The 21657-nt window shown below is 43.7% G+C and overlaps 1 protein-coding gene across 1 annotated transcript in view; it reads right to left on the bottom strand.

Moving 5' to 3' along the window:
• LOC118400689 (receptor-type tyrosine-protein phosphatase S-like) overlaps window positions 1-21657 on the bottom strand; it is a 440366-nt gene that overhangs the window by 148903 nt on the left and 269806 nt on the right. The window contains exon 7 of the mRNA XM_052475331.1: window positions 17660-17770. Within this exon, the coding sequence (XP_052331291.1) occupies window positions 17660-17770 (111 nt within the window). The remainder of the gene's footprint in view (window positions 1-17659; window positions 17771-21657) is intronic.

Below are 21657 nucleotides of genomic sequence, written 5' to 3'. Positions count from 1 at the left end.
ATCCATTACATCCACAGAGAAAATCACAGTACAAGACAACTGAAACTCAACTAAATCTAGTACGTTTCTCTAGTACGCACTTTCCAAAGTAACAAAAAATATATATTAATAATGAGAAGGAACTGAACTAACAAGAACTGCTTCAACGACAATATAGATTGACATTAAAGCAACGATTCATAGCAACAAGGTTCCATTGACCAAAATTTGACCCATCACAGCACAATTAAAGACACAAAAATCTATTATGAGTTTCTCATCTTTGAAAACTGACCTACTGACAGAATATGTTTCAACAAAGTGGAGTTAACATCCATGAAGAAAGAGTCTAATGTTTGAGGGAGTACTGTATGATCGATGCCATACAGTAAACAGAAACTTCCTGTCCTCTCAGCCACTCAAAGCAAACCAGGACGTTGGCCATTACAGGCCCCTCCCATGGCACAGGAAGAATTAGGATATTTCTCCCATAGTATTCTATGGATAGAGTGGTTATAGTTGGAGTTGGGGCCACATGCAACTGATTGATAAACAGGCTCGTGCTCTTAGCCCTAATGGTATCTGCAAGCTATGGCTAAAGATGAGAAACTTTAATCAGATTTTTGTGGTTTAGGGTAGATCCACTGGACAAAGCCTTTCGAAGATCTGACACGGTTCCATTGATAGATGCAGCTATCAGTCCCACAGACAGCATGCATAATAGACTGAGGTAAATCAAGGAGTAAACGATACATAACAAAACCAGATATAAAATTGAGATAGAATGCATTGAGGAATATAACTCAAGGGTCGCTAGCATGCCCAGACAAAGACGATTGGAGAGGAAACGGTACATATCTGAGAAAGGATAGAACGCGCGCAAGGAATTAAGAAAGAGAGAGAGAGACAAAGAGAGAAAAGGGAGGGGTGGGAGGGAGGGAAGGGGGGGGACCCATTTCAATGCTGTGTAAGCTTATTTTTTTTGTTTCGAGAGAGACAATGTGACCTAATGGGACAGTTGGCACATTGCAGTCCTGGCAGAAGTAAAGCAAAATAGGTATAGAGAGGAACAACTAGTGTGTCTATTAGAGGACATATAGAGAAAGCTGTAGTAGCTAGAGAGGAACAACTAGTGTGTCTATTAGAGGACATATAGAGACAGCTGTAGTAGCTAGAGAGGAACAACTAGTGTGTCTATGAGAGGACATATAGAGACAGCTGTAGTAGCTAGAGAGGAACAACTAGTGTGTCTATGAGAGGACATATAGAGACAGCTGTAGTAGCTAGAGAGGAACAACTAGTGTGTCTATGAGAGGACATATAGAGACAGCTGTAGTAGCTAGAGAGGAACAACTAGTCTGTCTATTAGAGGACATATAGAGACAGCTGTAGTAGCTAGAGAGGAACAACTAGTGTGTCTATTAGAGGACATATAGAGAAAGCTGTAGTAGCTAGAGAGGAACAACTAGTGTGTCTATTAGAGGACATATAGAGACAGCTGTAGTAGCTAGAGAGGAACAACTAGTGTGTCTATGAGAGGACATATAGAGACAGCTGTAGTAGCTAGAGAGGAACAACTAGTGTGTCTATGAGAGGACATATAGAGACAGCTGTAGTAGCTAGAGAGGAACAACTAGTGTGTCTATGAGAGGACATATAGAGACAGCTGTAGTAGCTAGAGAGGAACAACTAGTCTGTCTATTAGAGGACATATAGAGACAGCTGTAGTAGCTAGAGAGGAACAACTAGTGTGTCTATTAGAGGACATATAGAGACAGCTGTAGTAGCTAGAGAGGAACAACTAGTGTGTCTATTAGAGGACATATAGAGACAGCTGTAGTAGCTAGAGAGGAACAACTAGTGTGTCTATGAGAGGACATATAGAGACAGCTGTAGTAGCTAGAGAGGAACAACTAGTGTGTCTATTAGAGGACATATAGAGACAGCTGTAGTAGCTAGAGAGGAACAACTAGTGTGTCTATTAGAGGACATATAGAGACAGCTGTAGTAGCTAGAAAGGAACAACTAGTGTGTCTATTAGAGGACATATAGAGACAGCTGTAGTAGCTAGAGAGGAACAACTAGTGTGTCTATTAGAGGATATATAGAGACAGCTGTAGTAGCTAGAGAGGAACAACTAGTGTGTCTATTAGAGGACATATAGAGACAGCTGTAGTAGCTAGAGAGGAACAACTAGTGTGTCTATGAGAGGACATATAGAGACAGCTGTAGTAGCTAGAGAGGAACAACTAGTGTGTCTATTAGAGGACATATAGAGACAGCTGTAGTAGCTAGAGAGGAACAACTAGTGTGTCTATTAGAGGACATATAGAGACAGCTGTAGTAGCTAGAGAGGAACAACTAGTGTGTCTATTAGAGGACATATAGAGACAGCTGTAGTAGCTAGAGAGGAACAACTAGTGTGTCTATTAGAGGACATATAGAGACAGATGTAGTAGCTAGAGAGGAACAACTAGTGTGTCTATTAGAGGACATATAGAGACAGCTGTAGTAGCTAGAGAGGAACAACTAGTGTGTCTATGAGAGGACATATAGAAACAGCTGTAGTAGCTAGAGAGGAACAACTAGTCTGTCTATGAGAGGACATATAGAGACAGCTGTAGTAGCTAGAGAGGAACAACTAGTGTGTCTATTAGAGGACATATAGAGACAGCTGTAGTAGCTAGAGAGGAACAACTAGTGTGTCTATTAGAGGACATTTTGAGACAGCTGTAGTAGCTAGAGAGGAACAACTAGTGTGTCTATTAGAGGACATATAGAGACAGCTGTAGTAGCTAGAGAGGAACAACTAGTGTGTCTATGAGAGGACATATAGAAACAGCTGTAGTAGCTAGAGAGGAACAACTAGTGTGTCTATGAGAGGACATATAGAGACAGCTGTAGTAGCTAGAGAGGAACAACTAGTGTGTCTATGAGAGGACATATAGAGACAGCTGTAGTAGCTAGAGAGGAACAACTAGTGTGTCTATGAGAGGACATATAGAGACAGCTGTAGTAGCTAGAGAGGAACAACTAGTGTGTCTATGAGAGGACATATAGAGACAGCTGTAGTAGCTAGAGAGGAACAACTAGTCTGTCTATTAGAGGACATATAGAGACAGCTGTAGTAGCTAGAGAGGAACAACTAGTGTGTCTATTAGAGGACATATAGAGACAGCTGTAGTAGCTAGAGAGGAACAACTAGTGTGTCTATTAGAGGACATATAGAGACAGCTGTAGTAGCTAGAGAGGAACAACTAGTGTGTCTAGGAGAGGACATATAGAGACAGCTGTAGTAGCTAGAGAGGAACAACTAGTGTGTCTATTAGAGGACATATAGAGACAGCTGTAGTAGCTAGAGAGGAACAACTAGTGTGTCTATTAGAGGACATATAGAGACAGCTGTAGTAGCTAGAGAGGAACAACTAGTGTGTCTATTAGAGGACATATAGAGACAGCTGTAGTAGCTAGAGAGGAACAACTAGTGTGTCTATTAGAGGACATATAGAGACAGCTGTAGTAGCTAGAGAGGAACAACTAGTGTGTCTATTAGAGGACATATAGAGACAGCTGTAGTAGCTAGAGAGGAACAACTAGTCTGTCTATTAGAGGACATATAGAAACAGCTGTAGTAGCTAGAGAGGAACAACTAGTCTGTCTATGAGAGGACATATAGAGACAGCTGTAGTAGCTAGAGAGGAACAACTAGTGTGTCTATTAGAGGACATATAGAGACAGCTGTAGTAGCTAGAGAGGAACAACTAGTGTGTCTATTACAGGACATATAGAGACAGCTGTAGTAGCTAGAGAGGAACAACTAGTGTGTCTATTAGAGGACATATAGAGACAGCTGTAGTAGCTAGAGAGGAACAACTAGTGTGTCTATTAGAGGACATATAGAGACAGCTGTAGTAGCTAGAGAGGAACAACTAGTGTGTCTATTAGAGGACATATAGAGACAGCTGTAGTAGCTAGAGAGGAACAACTAGTGTGTCTATTAGAGGATATATAGAGACAGCTGTAGTAGCTAGAGAGGAACAACTAGTGTGTCTATTAGAGGACATATAGAGACAGCTGTAGTAGCTAGAGAGGAACAACTAGTGTGTCTATGAGAGGACATATAGAGACAGCTGTAGTAGCTAGAGAGGAACAACTAGTGTGTCTATTAGAGGACATATAGAGACAGCTGTAGTAGCTAGAGAGGAACAACTAGTGTGTCTATGAGAGGACATATAGAGACAGCTGTAGTAGCTAGAGAGGAACAACTAGTGTGTCTATTAGAGGACATATAGAGACAGCTGTAGTAGCTAGAGAGGAACAACTAGTGTGTCTATTAGAGGACATATAGAGACAGCTGTAGTAGCTAGAGAGGAACAACTAGTGTGTCTATGAGAGGACATATAGAGACAGCTGTAGTAGCTAGAGAGGAACAACTAGTGTGTCTATTAGAGGACATATAGAGACAGCTGTAGTAGCTAGAGAGGAACAACTAGTGTGTCTATTAGAGGATATATAGAAACAGCTGTAGTAGCTAGAGAGGAACAACTAGTGTGTCTATTAGAGGACATATAGAGACAGCTGTAGTAGCTAGAGAGGAACAACTAGTGTGTCTATTACAGGACATATAGAGAAAGCTGTAGTAGCTAGAGAGGAACAACTAGTGTGTCTATTAGAGGACATATAGAGACAGCTGTAGTAGCTAGAGAGGAACAACTAGTGTGTCTATTAGAGGACATATAGAGACAGCTGTAGTAGCTAGAGAGGAACAACTAGTGTGTCTATGAGAGGACATATAGAGACAGCTGTAGTAGCTAGAGAGGAACAACTAGTGTGTCTATTAGAGGACATATAGAGACAGCTGTAGTAGCTAGAGAGGAACAACTAGTGTGTCTATTAGAGGACATATAGAGACAGCTGTAGTAGCTAGAGAGGAACAACTAGTGTGTCTATGAGAGGACATATAGAGACAGCTGTAGTAGCTAGAGAGGAACAACTAGTCTGTCTATTAGATGACATATAGAGACAGCTGTAGTAGCTAGAGAGGAACAACTAGTGTGTCTATTAGAGGACATATAGAGACAGCTGTAGTAGCTAGAGAGGAACAACTAGTGTGTCTATGAGAGGACATATAGAGACAGCTGTAGTAGCTAGAGAGGAACAACTAGTGTGTCTATTAGAGGACATATAGAGACAGCTGTAGTAGCTAGAGAGGAACAACTAGTGTGTCTATTAGAGGATATATAGAAACAGCTGTAGTAGCTAGAGAGGAACAACTAGTGTGTCTATTAGAGGACATATAGAGACAGCTGTAGTAGCTAGAGAGGAACAACTAGTGTGTCTATTACAGGACATATAGAGAAAGCTGTAGTAGCTAGAGAGGAACAACTAGTGTGTCTATTAGAGGACATATAGAGACAGCTGTAGTAGCTAGAGAGGAACAACTAGTGTGTCTATTAGAGGACATATAGAGACAGCTGTAGTAGCTAGAGAGGAACAACTAGTGTGTCTATGAGAGGACATATAGAGACAGCTGTAGTAGCTAGAGAGGAACAACTAGTGTGTCTATTAGAGGACATATAGAGACAGCTGTAGTAGCTAGAGAGGAACAACTAGTGTGTCTATTAGAGGACATATAGAGACAGCTGTAGTAGCTAGAGAGGAACTATCAAAGACAGGAGAAAAAGGAGGTAGAGGAAGAGCTGGGGGTACAGCACAACGGATGTCCAGGATGGGAGAGAATTGGGGGTAGTTGGAATGGTCATATAAAGTTGATCATGTGGTTGAGTGGGGAGAGGATTAGGTTGGGTTTGCATAGTATATCTACATGTGTGTGATACGTGTGTGTGTGTGTGTGTGTGTGTGTGTGTGTGTGTGTGTGTGTGTGTGTGTGTGTGTGTGTGTGTGTGTGTGTGTGTGTGTGTGTGTGTGTGTGTGTGTGTGAGATACACACTGTGTATGAGGCTATGGGACTCATGCAAGAAAGGTCCAGAGGGAGAGAGAGAGCAGTAAAAAACTAAAGTGATGGAGAATATGCTGAGACTCAGACTTAGAGACAGACGGACAGACCGGGAGGATAAGGAGATGGGACACGAGGCAGAACAGAACAGACCGGAGCAACAAGACTGCAGATTGAAGGAACAGACAAACAAGACACTGATGGGCAAGATAATGTACTGTACGCAGAGGTAGGGGAAGGAAGGAGGGGAGAAGGTAAGAGAAGGTAGGAGGGGAGAGGGTAAGGGAAGGTAGGAGGGGAGAGGGTAGGGGAAGGTAGGAGGGGTAGGGGAGGTGAAGGAAGGAGGGTACGGTAGGAGGGGAGAGGGTAGGGGAGGGGATGGGACTGTAGAAGGGGAGAGGGTAGGTAGGAGGGGAGAGGGCAGGGGAAGGTAGGAGGTGAGAGGGTAGAGGAAGAGGAGGGGATGGTAAAAGGGGAGAGGGTAGGGGAAGGTAGGAGTGGGTAGAGTAGTGGAAGGTAGAGGGGAGAGGGTAGGGGAAGGAAGGAGGAGAGAGGGTAGGTGAAGGTAGGGGGAGAGAGGGTAGGGGAAGGAAGGAGGAGAGAGGGTAGGGGAAGGAAGGAAGGAGGTAGGGTAGGGGAAGGAAGGAGGAGAGAGGGTAGGGGAAGGAAGGAGGAGAGAGGGTAGGGGAAGGTAGGGGGAGAGAGGGTAGGGGAAGGAAGGAGGAGAGAGGGTAGGGGAAGGAAGGAGGAGAGAGGGTAGGGGAAGGTAGGAGGAGAGACGGTAGGGGGGGTAGGAGGAGAGAGGGTAGGGGGAGGGTAGGGGAAGGTAGGGGGAGAGACGGTAGGGGAAGGAAGGAGGAGAGAGGGTAGGGGAAGGTAGGGGGAGAGAGGGTAGGGGAAGGTAGGAGGAGAGAGGGTAGGGGAAGGAAGGAGGAGAGAGGGTAGGGGAAGGTAGGGGGAGAGAGGGTAGGGGAAGAGGAGGGAGGGTAAAAGGGGAGAGGGTAGGGGAAGGTAGGAGTGGGTAGAGTAGTGGAAGGTAGAGGGGAGAGGGTAGGGGAAGGAAGGAGGAGAGAGGGTAGGGGAAGGTAGGGGGAGAGAGGGTAGGGGAAGGAAGGAGGAGAGAGGGTAGGGGAAGGAAGGAGGAGAGAGGGTAGGGGAAGGAAGGAGAAGAGAGGGTAGGGGAAGGTAGGAGGAGAGAGGGTAGGGGGAAGGAAGAGGAGAGAGGGTAGGGGGAGGAAGGAGGAGAGAGGGTAGGGGAAGGAAGGAGGAGAGAGGGTAGGGGAAGGAAGGAGGAGAGAGGGTAGGGGAAGGTAGGAGGAGAGAGGGTAGGGGGAAGGAAGAGGAGAGAGGGTAAGGGAAGGTAGGAGGAGAGAGGGTAGGGGAAGGTAGGAGGAGAGACGGTAGGGGGTAGGAGGAGAGAGGGTAGGGGAGAGAGGGTAGGGGGGTAGGGGGGGAAGGAAGGAGGAGAGAGGGTAGGGGAAGGTAGGGGGAGAGACGGTAGGGGGGTAGGAGGAGAGAGGGTAGGGGAAGGAAGGAGGAGGGAGAGGGTAGGGGGAGGGTAGGGGAAGGAAGGAGAGAGGGTAGGGGAAGGTAGGGGGAGAGGGTAGGGGAAGGTAGGAGGAGAGAGGGTAGGGGAAGGTAGGAGGAGAGAGGGTAGGGGGAAGGAAGAGGAGAGAGGGTAAGGGAAGGTATGAGGAGAGAGGGTAGGGGAAGGTAGGAGGAGAGACGGTAGGGGGGGGGGGTAGGAGGAGAGAGGGTAGGGGAAGGTAGGAGGAGAGAGGGTAGGGGAAGGTAGGGGGAGAGAGGGTAGGGGAAGGAAGGAGGAGAGAGGGTAGGGGAAGGTAGGGGGAGAGAGGGTAGGGGAAGGTAGGGGGAGAGAGGGTAGGGGAAGGTAGGAGGAGAGAGGGTAGGGGAAGGTAGGAGGAGAGAGGGTAGGGGGAAGGAAGAGGAGAGAGGGTAAGGGAAGGTAGGAGGAGAGAGGGTAGGGGAAGGTAGGAGGAGAGACGGTAGGGGGGGTAGGAGGAGAGAGGGTAGGGGAAGGTAGGAGGAGAGAGGGTAGGGGGAGGTAGGAGGAGAGAGGGTAGGGGGAGGTAGGAGGAGAGAGGGTAGGGGAAGGTAGGAGGAGAGAGGGTAGGGGAAGGTAGGAGGAGAGAGGGTAGGGGGAAGGTAGGAGGAGAGAGGGTAGGGGGAAGGTAGGAGGAGAGAGGGTAGGGGGAAGGTAGGAGGAGGAGAGGGTAGGGGGAAGGTAGGAGGAGAGAGGGTAGGGGGAAAGGTAGGAGGAGAGGGTAAAGAGACTGATTCTGGCCAAAGTAAATAAAAACATGTCTCAAAGTGGGTTTGAGGTCTCACACACTGGGGCTTCAAATCAGAGATTCAACTGCCTCCCCCCCATCCCCAGGCTTGTTGCCAACAAAAACCAGGGGTGCATTAAGGTTAAGGGGTGGGGGGGTAGAGAGGAAAAATGGCATTTCTAACACCGTGTCGATTCAAATGGGATTCATTCAATCATAGTATCGGATAACCTTGACTGTTTTTCCACGAGGGAGAGCACCATTCAAGCTTACAGCACACTTCCTCTAAAAGGATTTACCTGTTTGTGTACACCACCGAGCGTGCATTTCAATAAAGTAACTCTGAGCTGTGATCTTTAATACATAAACCAAGCCTGTGCACAAGGAGACATCCAAGAAATGTTTATCTCTACTTTTCAGAATCTGAACTGTAGAATCTACCGCAATTGATTGGTCACAGAATCACAGAGGTATCTCCCTTTTTACAGTAAGTGTAAAAATAAATGAATAATGCATTCACTCACATGAGTATCGTCTCCGTTGGGTGATAATCATATTATTCCAAACACCCACACCAGTGCTCTTACAGAGTACCTTAGAAAAACCCCTCAAACTCACTGACAATGTCAATTGCTACTGTAGACCAACGTGTCACAACCCGTCCTCAAGCTGCTCTATTCACATGACGTGGCCGTAAGTCCTGGTTACTACACATTTCCCCTCAAGATAACTTTTTTTTGTGTGAATTATTTTGTGTTTAGTGATAGTAAAATAGGTAACTCAAATGGATCATGTAAAAAAAAAAAATACACAACAAATTAAGCTTAACACCTCTGCACAGTTTAAGACAAGAATAACTATTTCCAAAATTGTCTCCTATTTGCGAAAAGAACGAAAAGAAAGTAGGCGCCATATTCACAACAAGTGGCAATCACAACGCTAACAAACGGGTGGCATAACATTGTCTTTCATAACAGGTCATGACTGAATGTTTTGTAGTGCACTTCAAGTAAAGTATTGGCCATAGCCCTATAATCTCTCCCCAAAAAGTATTTGTTGAAGAACAAAGGTGAAAGGTTAGCCCATTCTTTACATGGACATGCATGGGTGTGGGCATGACATGAGTAACAGATCGACAAGGCCCGACACAAGAGAACACGTACAGTCTAAACCTGTCACCCAAGCCCATACAAGCATGCCGCTCACAGTCTAGCATGGTGTGGGACACATTTCAAATCAAAGACAGGGAAATACAACTTCAAATCTACAAAAACCATTGAGTCTTAACAGTATAGCCAACATAACAGTGTGTGGGTGTGTTCCTCAAGGCTCTGTGGGGGGACGACTCACGGCCACTTAAAAACCATTGAGTCTTAACAGTATAGCCAACATAACAGTGTGTGGGTGTGTTCCTCTGTAGGGGGACTCACGGCTCTGTAGTGTGGGGGGAGGCTCTGTAGGGGGGGGACCCACGGCCACTTAAAAACCATTGAGTCTTAACAGTATAGCCAACATCACAGTGTGTGGGTGTGTTCCTCAAGGCTCTGTAGGGGGGACTCACGGCCACTTAAAAACCATTGAGTCTTAACAGTATAGCCAACATAACAGTGTGTGGGTGTGTTCCTCAAGGCTCTGTAGGGGGGGACTCACGGCCACTTAAAAACCATTGAGTCTTAACAGTATAGCCAACATAACAGTGTGTGGGTGTGTTCCTCAAGGCTCTGTAGGGGGGACTCACGGCCACTTAAAAACCATTGAGTCTTAACAGTATAGCCAACCTCACAGTGTGTGGGTGTGTTCCTCAAGGCTCTGTAGGGGGGGGACTTAAAAACCATTGAGTCACAGTATAGCCCACTTAAAAACCATTGAGTCTTAACAGTATAGCCAACATAACAGTGTGTGGGTGTGTTCCTCAAGGCTCTGTAGGGGGGACTCACGGCTCACTTAAAAACCATTGAGTCTTAACAGTATAGCCAACATAACAGTGTGTGGGTGTGTTCCTCAAGGCTCTGTAGGGGGGGGGGACTCACGGCCACTTAAAAACCATTGAGTCTTAACAGTATAGCCAACATAACAGTGTGTGGGTGTGTTCCTCAAGGCTCTGTAGGGGGGGGACTCACGGCCACTTAAAAACCATTGAGTCTAGCCAACATAACAGTGTGTGGGTGTGTTCCTATAGCCAACATCACAGTGTGTGGGTGTGTTCCTCAAGGCTCTGTAGTGTGTGGGTGGGGGGACTCACGGCCACTTAAAAACCATTGAGTCTTAACAGTATAGCCAACATCACAGTGTGTGGGTGTGTTCCTCAAGGCTCTGTAGGGGGGACCCACGGCCACTTAAAACCATTGAGTCTTAACAGTATAGCCAACATCACAGTGTGTGGGTGTGTTCCTCAAGGCTCTGTGGGGGGGGGGTAAAAAATTGTATGGACATTGGAATAAGAGTACACCAGTTTGGGTTTTGACGGTCCTGTTCTCTCCCTTGGGGCGAAGGTCAGACAATGGACCGAGCATTGGTGGTTGAGTGATTTAAAAAAACAATTTTAACCTTTCACCCTTGCCCACCACTTCTAAGGTTCTACTGTTACATTTTATGGAATATAGGTCTCTCCCCCGGAACAATGGTATAGCTATCTCCTTTTAAGTCTTTCAAGCATGCGTAAAAGGAGAAATCATGCATTTATGTAGCCTCTGATGAATTCTGATTGGTTCTACCCTCAGAATGTCTCCAGGACATCTGTTTAAACAGAGCATCATTAGTTCAAGGTCAGACAATAAACTGCAGCTTGGTTATATCCTATACATCTTGAGATGGGTAGGAGCTGACAGTAGCAGACACAGCTGTTTCAGTTGGTTGACATTTGGATCTCAAGTCAATGCCTCACCCCACTACCATTATCTTGATGTAGTACTGTATACGAAATGAGTATAGGATAGAGTAGAGTGGACAGCTTTATCATGCGCTTCTCTCTCTCTCTCTCTCTCTCTCTCTCTCTCTCTCTCTCTCTCTCTCTCTCTCTCTCTCTCTCTCTCTCTCTCTCTCTCTCTCTCTCTCTCTCTCTCTCTCTCTCTCTCTCTCTCTCTCTCTCTCTCTCTCTCTCTCTCTCTCTCAAACAATAGAGTGTGATGTGGGGAATGCGGCTCTTTCTCTGTGATGCTACTCTTTAGAAACACAAACCTTGCAACAACAAAAAAGAAAGAAAGAAATAAAGAATCCCAATTGCATTGACACGTCTCCTTATTCACAAGACCAGGAGCCCAACAGGCACATAGTGACTAGTGTTCAAAATATACCAATGATTTGGACTACTATTTCAAGCCCCAATGTGGTGAGAAATACAACTCAAAAGGTCTTACAGTGGACGAAGGTGAAGAAGCAGTCAAGAGAGAACGCCAGAGTACTGAGCTAACTCTAAGTGGGGACGGAGTTCAGTGACAAAATGGAGGTCAGAAGGCATCGGACATTATCGGCCATTTTGGTGAGGCAGTTTGTCCTGCCCCAAAATGTAGAAGGGGGGAAGCCAAAATAATGTGTGGCCTTTAGTGTCACATTGAAGCTGAGATTACACCCTCTCGGTGCCTGAGGACACAGGCGTGATATGGAGATTCTGAAGTTACAAGAGTGGAGCAAGACCGAGCACATTTACATAGAAACCACATGGGGCTGCCTTCACCTTGGCTGAAGCAATGCTAAATAGTCTCTATGGCTGGCTCATCAAAATGGAGATTATTACATGAGGGATACAGACAGAAATCCTGGCTGGATATCTGATAATAGCAAACAGGAGGTTCAGAAGATTTTATCGTGCTTGACTATTCCATCGTCTTACAGATGGAAGACAAGCAGCCAAAATATAATGCAGATAGGTCTCAGCTTGGCCGTGAATTAGTCAGAATGGAAAGACTATAGAAATTAGGTCCAAAACTGAGAGTAAATTGATCCCTGTTTTGTGCTGCAAAATACACATTTCTTAATTTACACATGACTCCAAGGATACAGATATATGTGTGTGGTTTTAAGGGGGGATATCATCTCCAGGACTCCTTTAAACAAAAATGGCTGGCTTCCACAATGGCCAGTGAGAAAATAAGGTGTAATCTAGCTTTCTTTCCCAACAGTTAAACAGAAATGCACAGCAGGACATGCAAGCACATTCAAAACAAGGCAGGCATCATAGTAGGACTGCAACATTCACATGCAGTCAGCACGGCACAGTGTTCCTGCATCATCGACAATGTGGGTAAAGTTTTTCTTCAATTTCTCCTCACACTAACTACAGACCAGCTACATTATTAATATGTAGATATCAATATAGGTCTGCAAAAAAACAAAAAACAAACCCAAATTGAATCATCGGCTAAGCCTTCTGGGCTCACTTGTTAAATTTCCTTCAGTGGGATCATGTCATAGTTTGAGGACTCTACTCTGAGAGGACAACAATGGGAGAATATCGACCCTCCGGTATTCAAGGCATCAATTGGTACAATTGCTAATAGAGTGTCTATTTCTCACTAATTGGTGCAAGGTACAGTGGGAGCCGACAAACCCCTCATTTGTGTCTGGGACGAGTGAGGGCTCAAAAGAGATGATTATGTACATTTGCCTAATGAACTGTGTCGCTGAACGAAGTTGAGACGGAGGATTTCTACAGCAGTGGTGGCTTAGTTGAAACAGGCGAGGAGAGAAGACACACAAAAGGAGAGCACAGATGTTGAGAACCCTTCCCACAGTAATGTATGGGACAACTATTGTGAGATGTCATTAATGCCTCAACTACAACCTGTTGGTTCCATTGCCCACAGTAATGTATGGGACAACTATTGTGAGATGTCATTAATGCCTCAACTACAACCTGTTGGTTTCACTGCCTACAGTAGTGTTACGTTGAGGGGAGGGGTACGGTACGTCATCAGGTTTGTCTAAAATAGTGGCCAGTACCGGACCAGGTCCTATCAGCAGCCACTAAAGGCCTTTGTGAATACAAACACTAAACTAGGAAACTTAAAACTAATGGCAACAAAATCCCAAATCCTGGGCGGCGTGTTTCATTATTTATTCTTCCCCTTTTCTGAGTTGGCGAGTGTACAGGCAGAGAGGTGACCTATGTCTCTCTGATGCAGCCTGCAGTAAATGCCGGCCTGCATGGTTACACATGACCAGGGGAGAGTGCAGCCCTCCACTCAAATCAAATCAAATCAAATAAAATTTATTTATATAGCCCTTCGTACATCAGCTGATATCTCAAAGTGCTGTACAGAAACCCAGCCTAAAACCCCAAACAGCAAACAATGCAGGTGTAAAAGCACTGTGGCAATTATTAAAGGGACTATATCGTTGCAGTTGGAACGCAACGTGGGTCTGGACCTGCTTTTGCAAACCCAGCAGGGCAACTTTACAGAGAGACAGAGCTCGCGTTCTTGGGGCCTAATCCTCAGGAGATCCATATATAGACATCTAACGTGCAGAAAATGTAAAAACATCATAGCTCTCAGAGGAGACAGATAGGGGAAGTCCGTGAGCAAGTCATCTCTTCTGCCTGAATGAGTGATATGCCTGATCGAACAAACTTGTTGAACCTCGTGTATTTCCGTCTCCCAACAACCCGGCTCTTGCACCAAATCTATGTAATGTATTCATAAGCACTCTGGAGCTGTACAATTTACAGGCAAGTTCACTGCAGTCAGTGACATGAGATTTAATACAGATCTGTCTCTGATTCATTTAAAAATCTGCTGCTCCAAAACCAGCTCACACCGACTGTTACACTTTATGTTGAAAACTCCTTCCACAGCTGATGGGAAACTAGATTCAAGACACTCAATTTAGACACGAGCAAACAAACAGGGTTTGCATTGGTCTGCAATTAATTTGTCAATCTCTCCTCGCTATTAGATCAGGGGTTATAATGCAAACACATTACAAAAAAACGCTCCGTATTTGATTATGTCCAATTTGAGAACCTTAAATTGCCATGCCTTGCATCAATCTGAAAATCAATTCAGACATGCTGAAAAGACGACAAAACGAATAATAAAGCAGAGTTTGATTGAGTCTGCCGAATGCTGAAGGACAGGCAGCAGTCAAGCGACAAACCAACCATGTGTCTGATTGCCTTCATTGGAAAATAAAAAACCCATGCAGAACCCTTCGTGATACTGTAAAAGGCATCTGGAAATCTCCACTGAAACCCAATCTAGCCCAATCAGGTCTCATGTTCAATAATGGATTGGTATAAGCAAGATGACAGGAACACTGGCTATGTTCACACTTATTATTACATCATAAAGGGATTCAAGAAGCAACAACTTTAACTAAGAAAAAAAACCTGACCACAAACAAAATAACCACAACTAACAATTTTTTTTGGAAGTTAAAGAACACAACAAAACAATGGAACAAACACACACACACACACAACACCACCACACAAAAAGGAGTAATGAAAAGAACAAGCAAACTAAGGTGTCAATTAGGTAACCAGTGTGTGGGTAGCAGAAGAAGTAGAGAGAGTGAAACAAATTGGCAAAAAAAACAACAACAAAAAAACAGGAAAGAATCACAAAGAAAAGACAACGGCCAAAGGAATTCTGTTCAGGCATGCAAGCGTAGTTACATTCTCCCAGCATGCATCAGGCCCTGTTATTTCCAAGTGGTACGTTTCCATGACAACAAGTGCAAGAAAGCTTTCAGAGCAGAAGCAATACCAAAGGATACCAACGAGAAAAGGCCCCACAATGCAAACTTAAAAGAAACAAAACCCGAACTAAACAGGTTTGTTTGAATCATTTCTTCTTTTGAATAAGAATAAAGAAAATTGTCCATAGAATTTGTTTAGAATTTCTTCAAATTAGTAATGAATCGAGCTTTGTAATAGATAAATAGATTTCAAATTTTCAACATTTTTTTTTGTTATATGTGGGTAAAAAAAGTGAAAAAGAAAAAACACACCAACCTTCTCGAAGCTCTGAGGGATGAAAAGGGGTTGATGCAGAACACAATGACATGAGGAGAAGAGAAAAATAGGGGAAACAGAGAGAGAGTAAAAAAAGCCACCTCAAGGCGTTTAGCTGCAGCTACATTTCTCTGTGGTTTTTCCTCGGCTCTCTGTCTCTGCTATCAGTGACAGCCGTCTTTACGAATCTTGCCTGGCCACTTAAATAAGATTTGACCCAAAAACAAATCAGATTCACCCCAGTGGCCGCGCTGTTGCCTGTTAGGAAAAGTGGGCCACCACTGGAGTCAAATCAAGCGTATCATCATTATAAAAATTCACAAGCTCCTTAGCCACCCATGGTGGGCATATTTGCTTTCATTAGAGAAGGAAAGAAAATACAGAGAAAATAAAGAAAACCAATGAAACAACCCAAGGAAAAAATTAAATAACCAATAGGACACAATTTGTGCTTAAATTAGCAGCTACAGTATAAATATATTTTACATCAACCAGGTGGCTATGAACAAGTCAAAACGTGACGTTTTGACAATGGACAGGTCTGTGGCTACAGTCTTCTAAACAACTACTGCAAATACTGATATTGTGTAATGTTCACCTGAGGTTTGATCCCTACTGGAGCTGCTAATTTCAAGTGCAATTTGATTTGTGATCAAAACATACTAGTCAACATCAAATATTAGAATTGATTGATATATAAATTAAAAACAAAAAGAGACAGTTGATACAATCACAAATAACATGTGTGGATACATCTCGGTCTTCTGTACTGACCGTCCTGGGCTTTTAGGAAAATAAAAAGGTACTGTTGCTTTTGGGAATCGCCTCAGTTACCGGAACTAAGCTTGGTCTGAGGACACGATGTCCATTTTGACTATAGAACTCTTCTATACATTATAGGTTACACAATGTTCCCAATACAGGTTTGTTTATCACACCAGTGGGTCTTTTACTCTGCCACAGAGGACATACGCTGCTTGACTCCGAGTACCAAAGAATCACAAAGACTGCATGGCCACTTAGAGATGCAGTCCGATATCTAAAGTCTTAACATATTGTATTTTTTTCGCAGGATGTAACATATCATGTGAAATAAATGACAATTGTGCACAATTTTTCGGGGAGCCATTTTGGTTCGTGAGCACTACTTTCAAAACTACTGGCTGAGATTATACAAAAGCTTTAAGATGGACCTTTAATAGGGCTCCCGAGTGGTGCAGCGGTCTAAGGCACTGCATCTCAGCGCTAGAATCCAGGCTGTATCACAACCGGCCGTGATTGGGTTCCATTGGGCGGCGCACAATTGGCCCGGCGTCGTCCGGGTTTGGCCGGTGTACGCCGTCATTGTAAATAAGAATTTGTTCTTAACTGACTTGCCTAGTTAAATAATGTTTAAATAATAATACTTATAGAGGAGTGGTAATATGGCATTAGTAACAGCAATAATGAAAAGGCAACTCCCTGACCCATTTTATAATGTAAGACTTGTGAATTATTTAGTGGGAACAAAGTTATCTGGTACACTGCCGGTACAAACTGAGCAGATATGTAAGCCATCTTTTTTAATATGCACAAAATAAATAACACATGTCGAAAGATGCATCTGCCTCGACAGGGATTCATTGTCTTTTAGAGTTAGTGGTAGGGTGCAACTTTTGTCTTCATCGCCTGTTTTGTAAGAAACTGAAATGTTTAGTCAGATTCATTGTTCTTCATATCTTCACAATTTCAGAACCCTAGCCCTTTAAATGACATATTTTTAAGACAAAATTCCAAAATAGTAATGTGGGAATTTTATCAATGGATAAAAGAAGAACAAGTAGAGAACAAGTCATTGTTTCTACTATAGCGGTGCTGTAGGCATCTTACTGCAGTTCAAAACCTTTTTTCTCCATCTGAAAGGAAGACTGGGGTTGACATTTTGATTGGTCTGCACTAGGCTTTGCGACCCAATCAAAATCGGACTTACCGTCATATTCCTGTGCCTGAAAATGTAATCACATGGGCGATTTACAGCAAACACATTTAAAAGCCTACTACAACTTTCACACACGTACTTGACAAATGACTGACCACGTACTTGCTGGTCATAAAAGCATCCCTTTTCTATGTTGTATTTGCTATTTAGGGTAGATGGGGCTTTCAGAGAGGGAGCATATCAAGAGTAAAAGATACCAATTTGAACTAAACATTTTAACGGGGAGGGTTAGTTGGCGGGACACAGTTCAACACAGCGAGTTAAATTAACATTTACGGGGAACAATACTGGTATCAATGCCACAATAATTATATTATTAAGTCAGATTTTTCTACACAATTGGTGCCCTATTTTAAGTTAAGGACTTGTATTTCCCCCCTGGTCACCATTTGTTAACATTTAACTTCGTAGTGCACTTAGACTGAGATCCTGAGATTCTGGCAGCCATTTTTTGTCAACGGAGTAGAAGGTTTTCTGGCCTCCGGCACCTTGTTGCACCCTACCTCGCACATATAGGTTAGCAGGGGATGAGTAACGCACGCCTTCCACGTTAGACGCCACACACTCGTACTTCCCCTGGTCCGTCTCCTCGCTGTTCTCAATCTGCAGGGCGCCTGGGAAAGACAACACCCGACAAAGACAAGGAGACAGAGAGAGAGAAAGAGAAGAAGAGGGAGGGGAATAACAGTATTACTAATTCCATAATGGCAGGAGAGTCAGAAACCTTTTTAATGGAAAGTATCCCTCAGAGGGTTAAATACATAGAAATGTTTCTCCTACTACTAATACATACTGCTGTGACAAGCAGCGTCACACCCTAGCTTCGCTAACCCACGAACAACATTATAATAATTACATCTGTGAAAAGTATACATTTGCTGTTAAATGTGGATGGAAAGGATACTCGGAAATGTTGTTCTCCTCAAACACCCAGGTGTGCCAGAGGTGTGATAGACAGGCTGCTGAGAGGCTAAGATTGAATGTGGATCGACACAAGGAAGGAGTGTAGGGGGTCATTAGCAGATCTTCAGACAAATGGTTCATCAGTTCATGTCCTGAAGTGCTCTGCTTAGCACAGCATCTCTATACTCGCTGCAGCACCACCGCGGAAATAATAGCTAACATTAACCACGTTTCCATCCACAGTGTTAATGCAAGTAAAAGTCACAACATATTAAAACAATTAAAAATCACAGCATGGTGTGATGGAAACAGGAAGTGTGGGTACATTTTGATGAACGTTGACGGATAATTTGTTCGTTCGACGTGGTGGAATCTTTTTGCGTCTGTAAAATTAATTGTGTGACAATTGCAATGGAAATTCCTTTAACAAATATTGATATAATAAACCATCATGTCGAAGTAAACTTCATGCCAGGATATGCTATGTTGTAGGCCACTACCACTACGATGTGGAAAAAACATTAAGGCAGTGTCACGACTTCTGCCGAAGTCGTTGCCTTTCCTTGTTCGGGCGGTGCTCGGCGGTCGACGTCACCGGTCTTCTAGCCTTCATTGATCCATTTTAAATTTTCCATTGGTTTTGTCTTGTCTGTTTCAATTCCATTCATTACCTGTTGTGTATTTAACCCTCTGTTTCCCCTCATGTCTTTGTCAGAGATTGTTTGTTTTTCAGTGTTGTGTTTTTTTTGTATTGGTGCGCGACGGGTCCTCGTACCCACTTTGTTTATTGTTACATTTAGTGTTTGGATATTTCGTTTATCATTATTAAATAACTCCATTACACTCAGTTTGATTCTCCTGCGCCTGACTTCCCTGCCACCTATACACACGACTTCTGACCAAATAATGAATGGGATTGAAACCAGGTGTGTAGGAAGATAAGACAAAACCAATGGAAAATGAAAAATGGATCAATGATGGCTAGAAGACCGGTGACGTCGACCGCCGAGCACCGCCCGAACAAGGAGAGGCTTCGACTTCGGTAGAAGTCGTGACAGGCAGATAAAATAAGTTATGATGTACTTCACGGTGGTTGTATGATGAACGGTGATGAGCTTAATGCAAATTTCCAATAAATATTGAGGGTTTAATTTGAATGCTGGTGACATGATGATTGATGTTTGGCTGCAATTATCAAATAAAAATGATATTGCTCTTTTCCATATTATTTACCGAAACATCTTTTGGGATAAAATATTTAGGTAATAGATTATGCATTTTACAATTAGGGTCCGGAATGTTAAAGCCAAAAAGCTCATTTGTATTTGTATACAATAACCAGAGCATTATCAGTTGTTAGGGTGAAGCCATTATTGGAGATGAATACCGTGCGGCCGGTGGGTACGGGAGGAGGAAAGGTTATTTGAGGGAGGAAGTCGGGCCTACGAGGAGTCTTGATTAGATGGGGGAGCGGTATACTTTTTTGACTGCACTTGCTCGCACTTACTCATATGATATCTTGAATTTACTGCACACAATAGGCTTAATTTATTGCACTTATAAGGTATTAGGATTAGAGGAGTTATAAGGAACATTTTTGTTTTCTCATCTGTTATATTAGAAAGTCTGTAAGTCTTCTATGCTTGAACAAAGAAGCATCCTTGTGTTTGTAAACTTCCGAAGTGCCACACTGCCATCATCTCTGCGGACGCACAGTAAAGCCTGCAGTGAGCGTGTGTCCGAAATAGCCCCTCTCTCGCCAGGGCAGTGGTCATATTTATTGGATGGAATAGAGAAAATATGCCACTACACCATCGGTAGAGTTGTTAATGCGATGAAAACACATTGAACTTCTGCTTTTTATTCGGTACATAGAAACTTAAGCCCCTAAAAAGTGTTTTGATGTGCTCTATGTCATCACGCACAGCAATTCATCCATCAGTTTGATGGAAACACCTTGTGGTATAATGTGCATATTCTTGTATGCACATTTGTTAAATATTCACATGAAAAACTGTCGCTAATTGGATGGAACCCTAACTAGTGAGATCAGTCACTAAAGATATACCTTGAACCTTAGTACACGACAGGTAAAAGATGACATGCAAAGCTCAGGTTCATGTTCAAGTCTTAATATTGGGAACTGAAGCGTGAGACTGGCTCAATCTAACACAGTAAACCGTTTGGAGAATAATGTGGATGGGAAATCGGAAGTAAAACTATGGGTGTCTGATGATTCCTTGTTAACGCGTGACGATGATATCATTAAGGTTTCTGCCTGGCTCGGCCCACTGACAGATTGCAGTCCCTGCCTGGCAAGCAGAGCGCCGGCGCTCGTTAGAGTTTAGCCAAGGCACATCAATACGCCACTGGGCCTGCGCTCCTTTGCCAGAAACTACACCACAGACATATCATCGCAGAAAGCTAACACGTTAAAGTGCCCCTAACACTCAGGTATAAACAGGTCCCTATAATCAGCTATGTGTTATACTACTTCCTCTACTCTGACAGCCTGCTTCAATGTCCACCTAGGATCTCTAGCTCAGAGAATGAGAAAGAATAGACTATGAAACTAGATTCATTTAGAATTCTCTTCTTTATTTTTCCTTCTCCTCTCTCTTTCCCTCCAACACCTCAGATTGGCTCATCTCATGCCCAATGGGGAGTCCTTTCTGGCATGGTGCTCACGTCCAGCAAACTGAAACCGTCTACCTGCATGAACGCAGGTGGTGGACCTGACATGGATCTGTTTGATGTGCGCTTGGCACAGCGAGTGCCAGAGCGCCGCAGGTGGGCTGGAGCGTGGTCAAAGGTCTCCTCGGTTGAACTGCAGGGAGGCTGTTGAATAAGAACCATGTGAAGTCCAACTCTGGGAAGAGACACTTCCAGAAAAACGTCTGCCAGTAGCAGCTCTGCATCCTCAGTTCTGGCATATTTCAGCTATTTGATGGCTCCATAAAGCACTCGGGTTAAATAAACCATAAACTCTTAGGGGGAAAAAAGGGTCCAAAGGTTTCTGCAGCTGTCCCCATAGGAGAACCCTTTTTGTTTGTAGGTAGAACTCTTTTGGGTTCCATGTAGAACCCTATGTGGAAAGGTTTCTACATGGAACACAAAAGGGTTCTACCTGGAACCAAAAGGTTATCCTATGGGTTCTACTGCAGATGAGGTGATTACAAAGGGAAAGACATTCTCTTCCTGTGACCATAGATCTCTGCCCCTCTGGTTAATGAAGTGCTTTAACAAAAGCAAATATGTATTTGACATTCCAGTCACTCTTATTCAGAGCAACTTACAGTAGAATGCATACATTTTCACACTGGTTCCCCATGGGAATCGAACCCACAACCCTACTGATGAACGCACCATGCTCTACAAGCTGAGCCACACAGGACAGTTGTATTTATTTCTGTATTTCTCTGAGAGTTCCTATACCAAAACGAATTGAACTAAAATCATTTTCTACCTAATAGCTACCGATGCCAACTGAAACATGAATTCTTAACCTTTCCCAAGCACACACAAACAATCAATAATACTAATGTAAAATACATTAGTATTATTACGTGTAAAACCTCACTGATTCAAAGTGAGAGAA

The sequence above is a fragment of the Oncorhynchus keta genome, chromosome 22 (assembly GCF_023373465.1).
Source record: "Oncorhynchus keta strain PuntledgeMale-10-30-2019 chromosome 22, Oket_V2, whole genome shotgun sequence".
NCBI classification, from domain to species: domain Eukaryota; kingdom Metazoa; phylum Chordata; class Actinopteri; order Salmoniformes; family Salmonidae; genus Oncorhynchus; species Oncorhynchus keta.
This window is presented reverse-complemented; position numbering and strand designations above follow the sequence as displayed.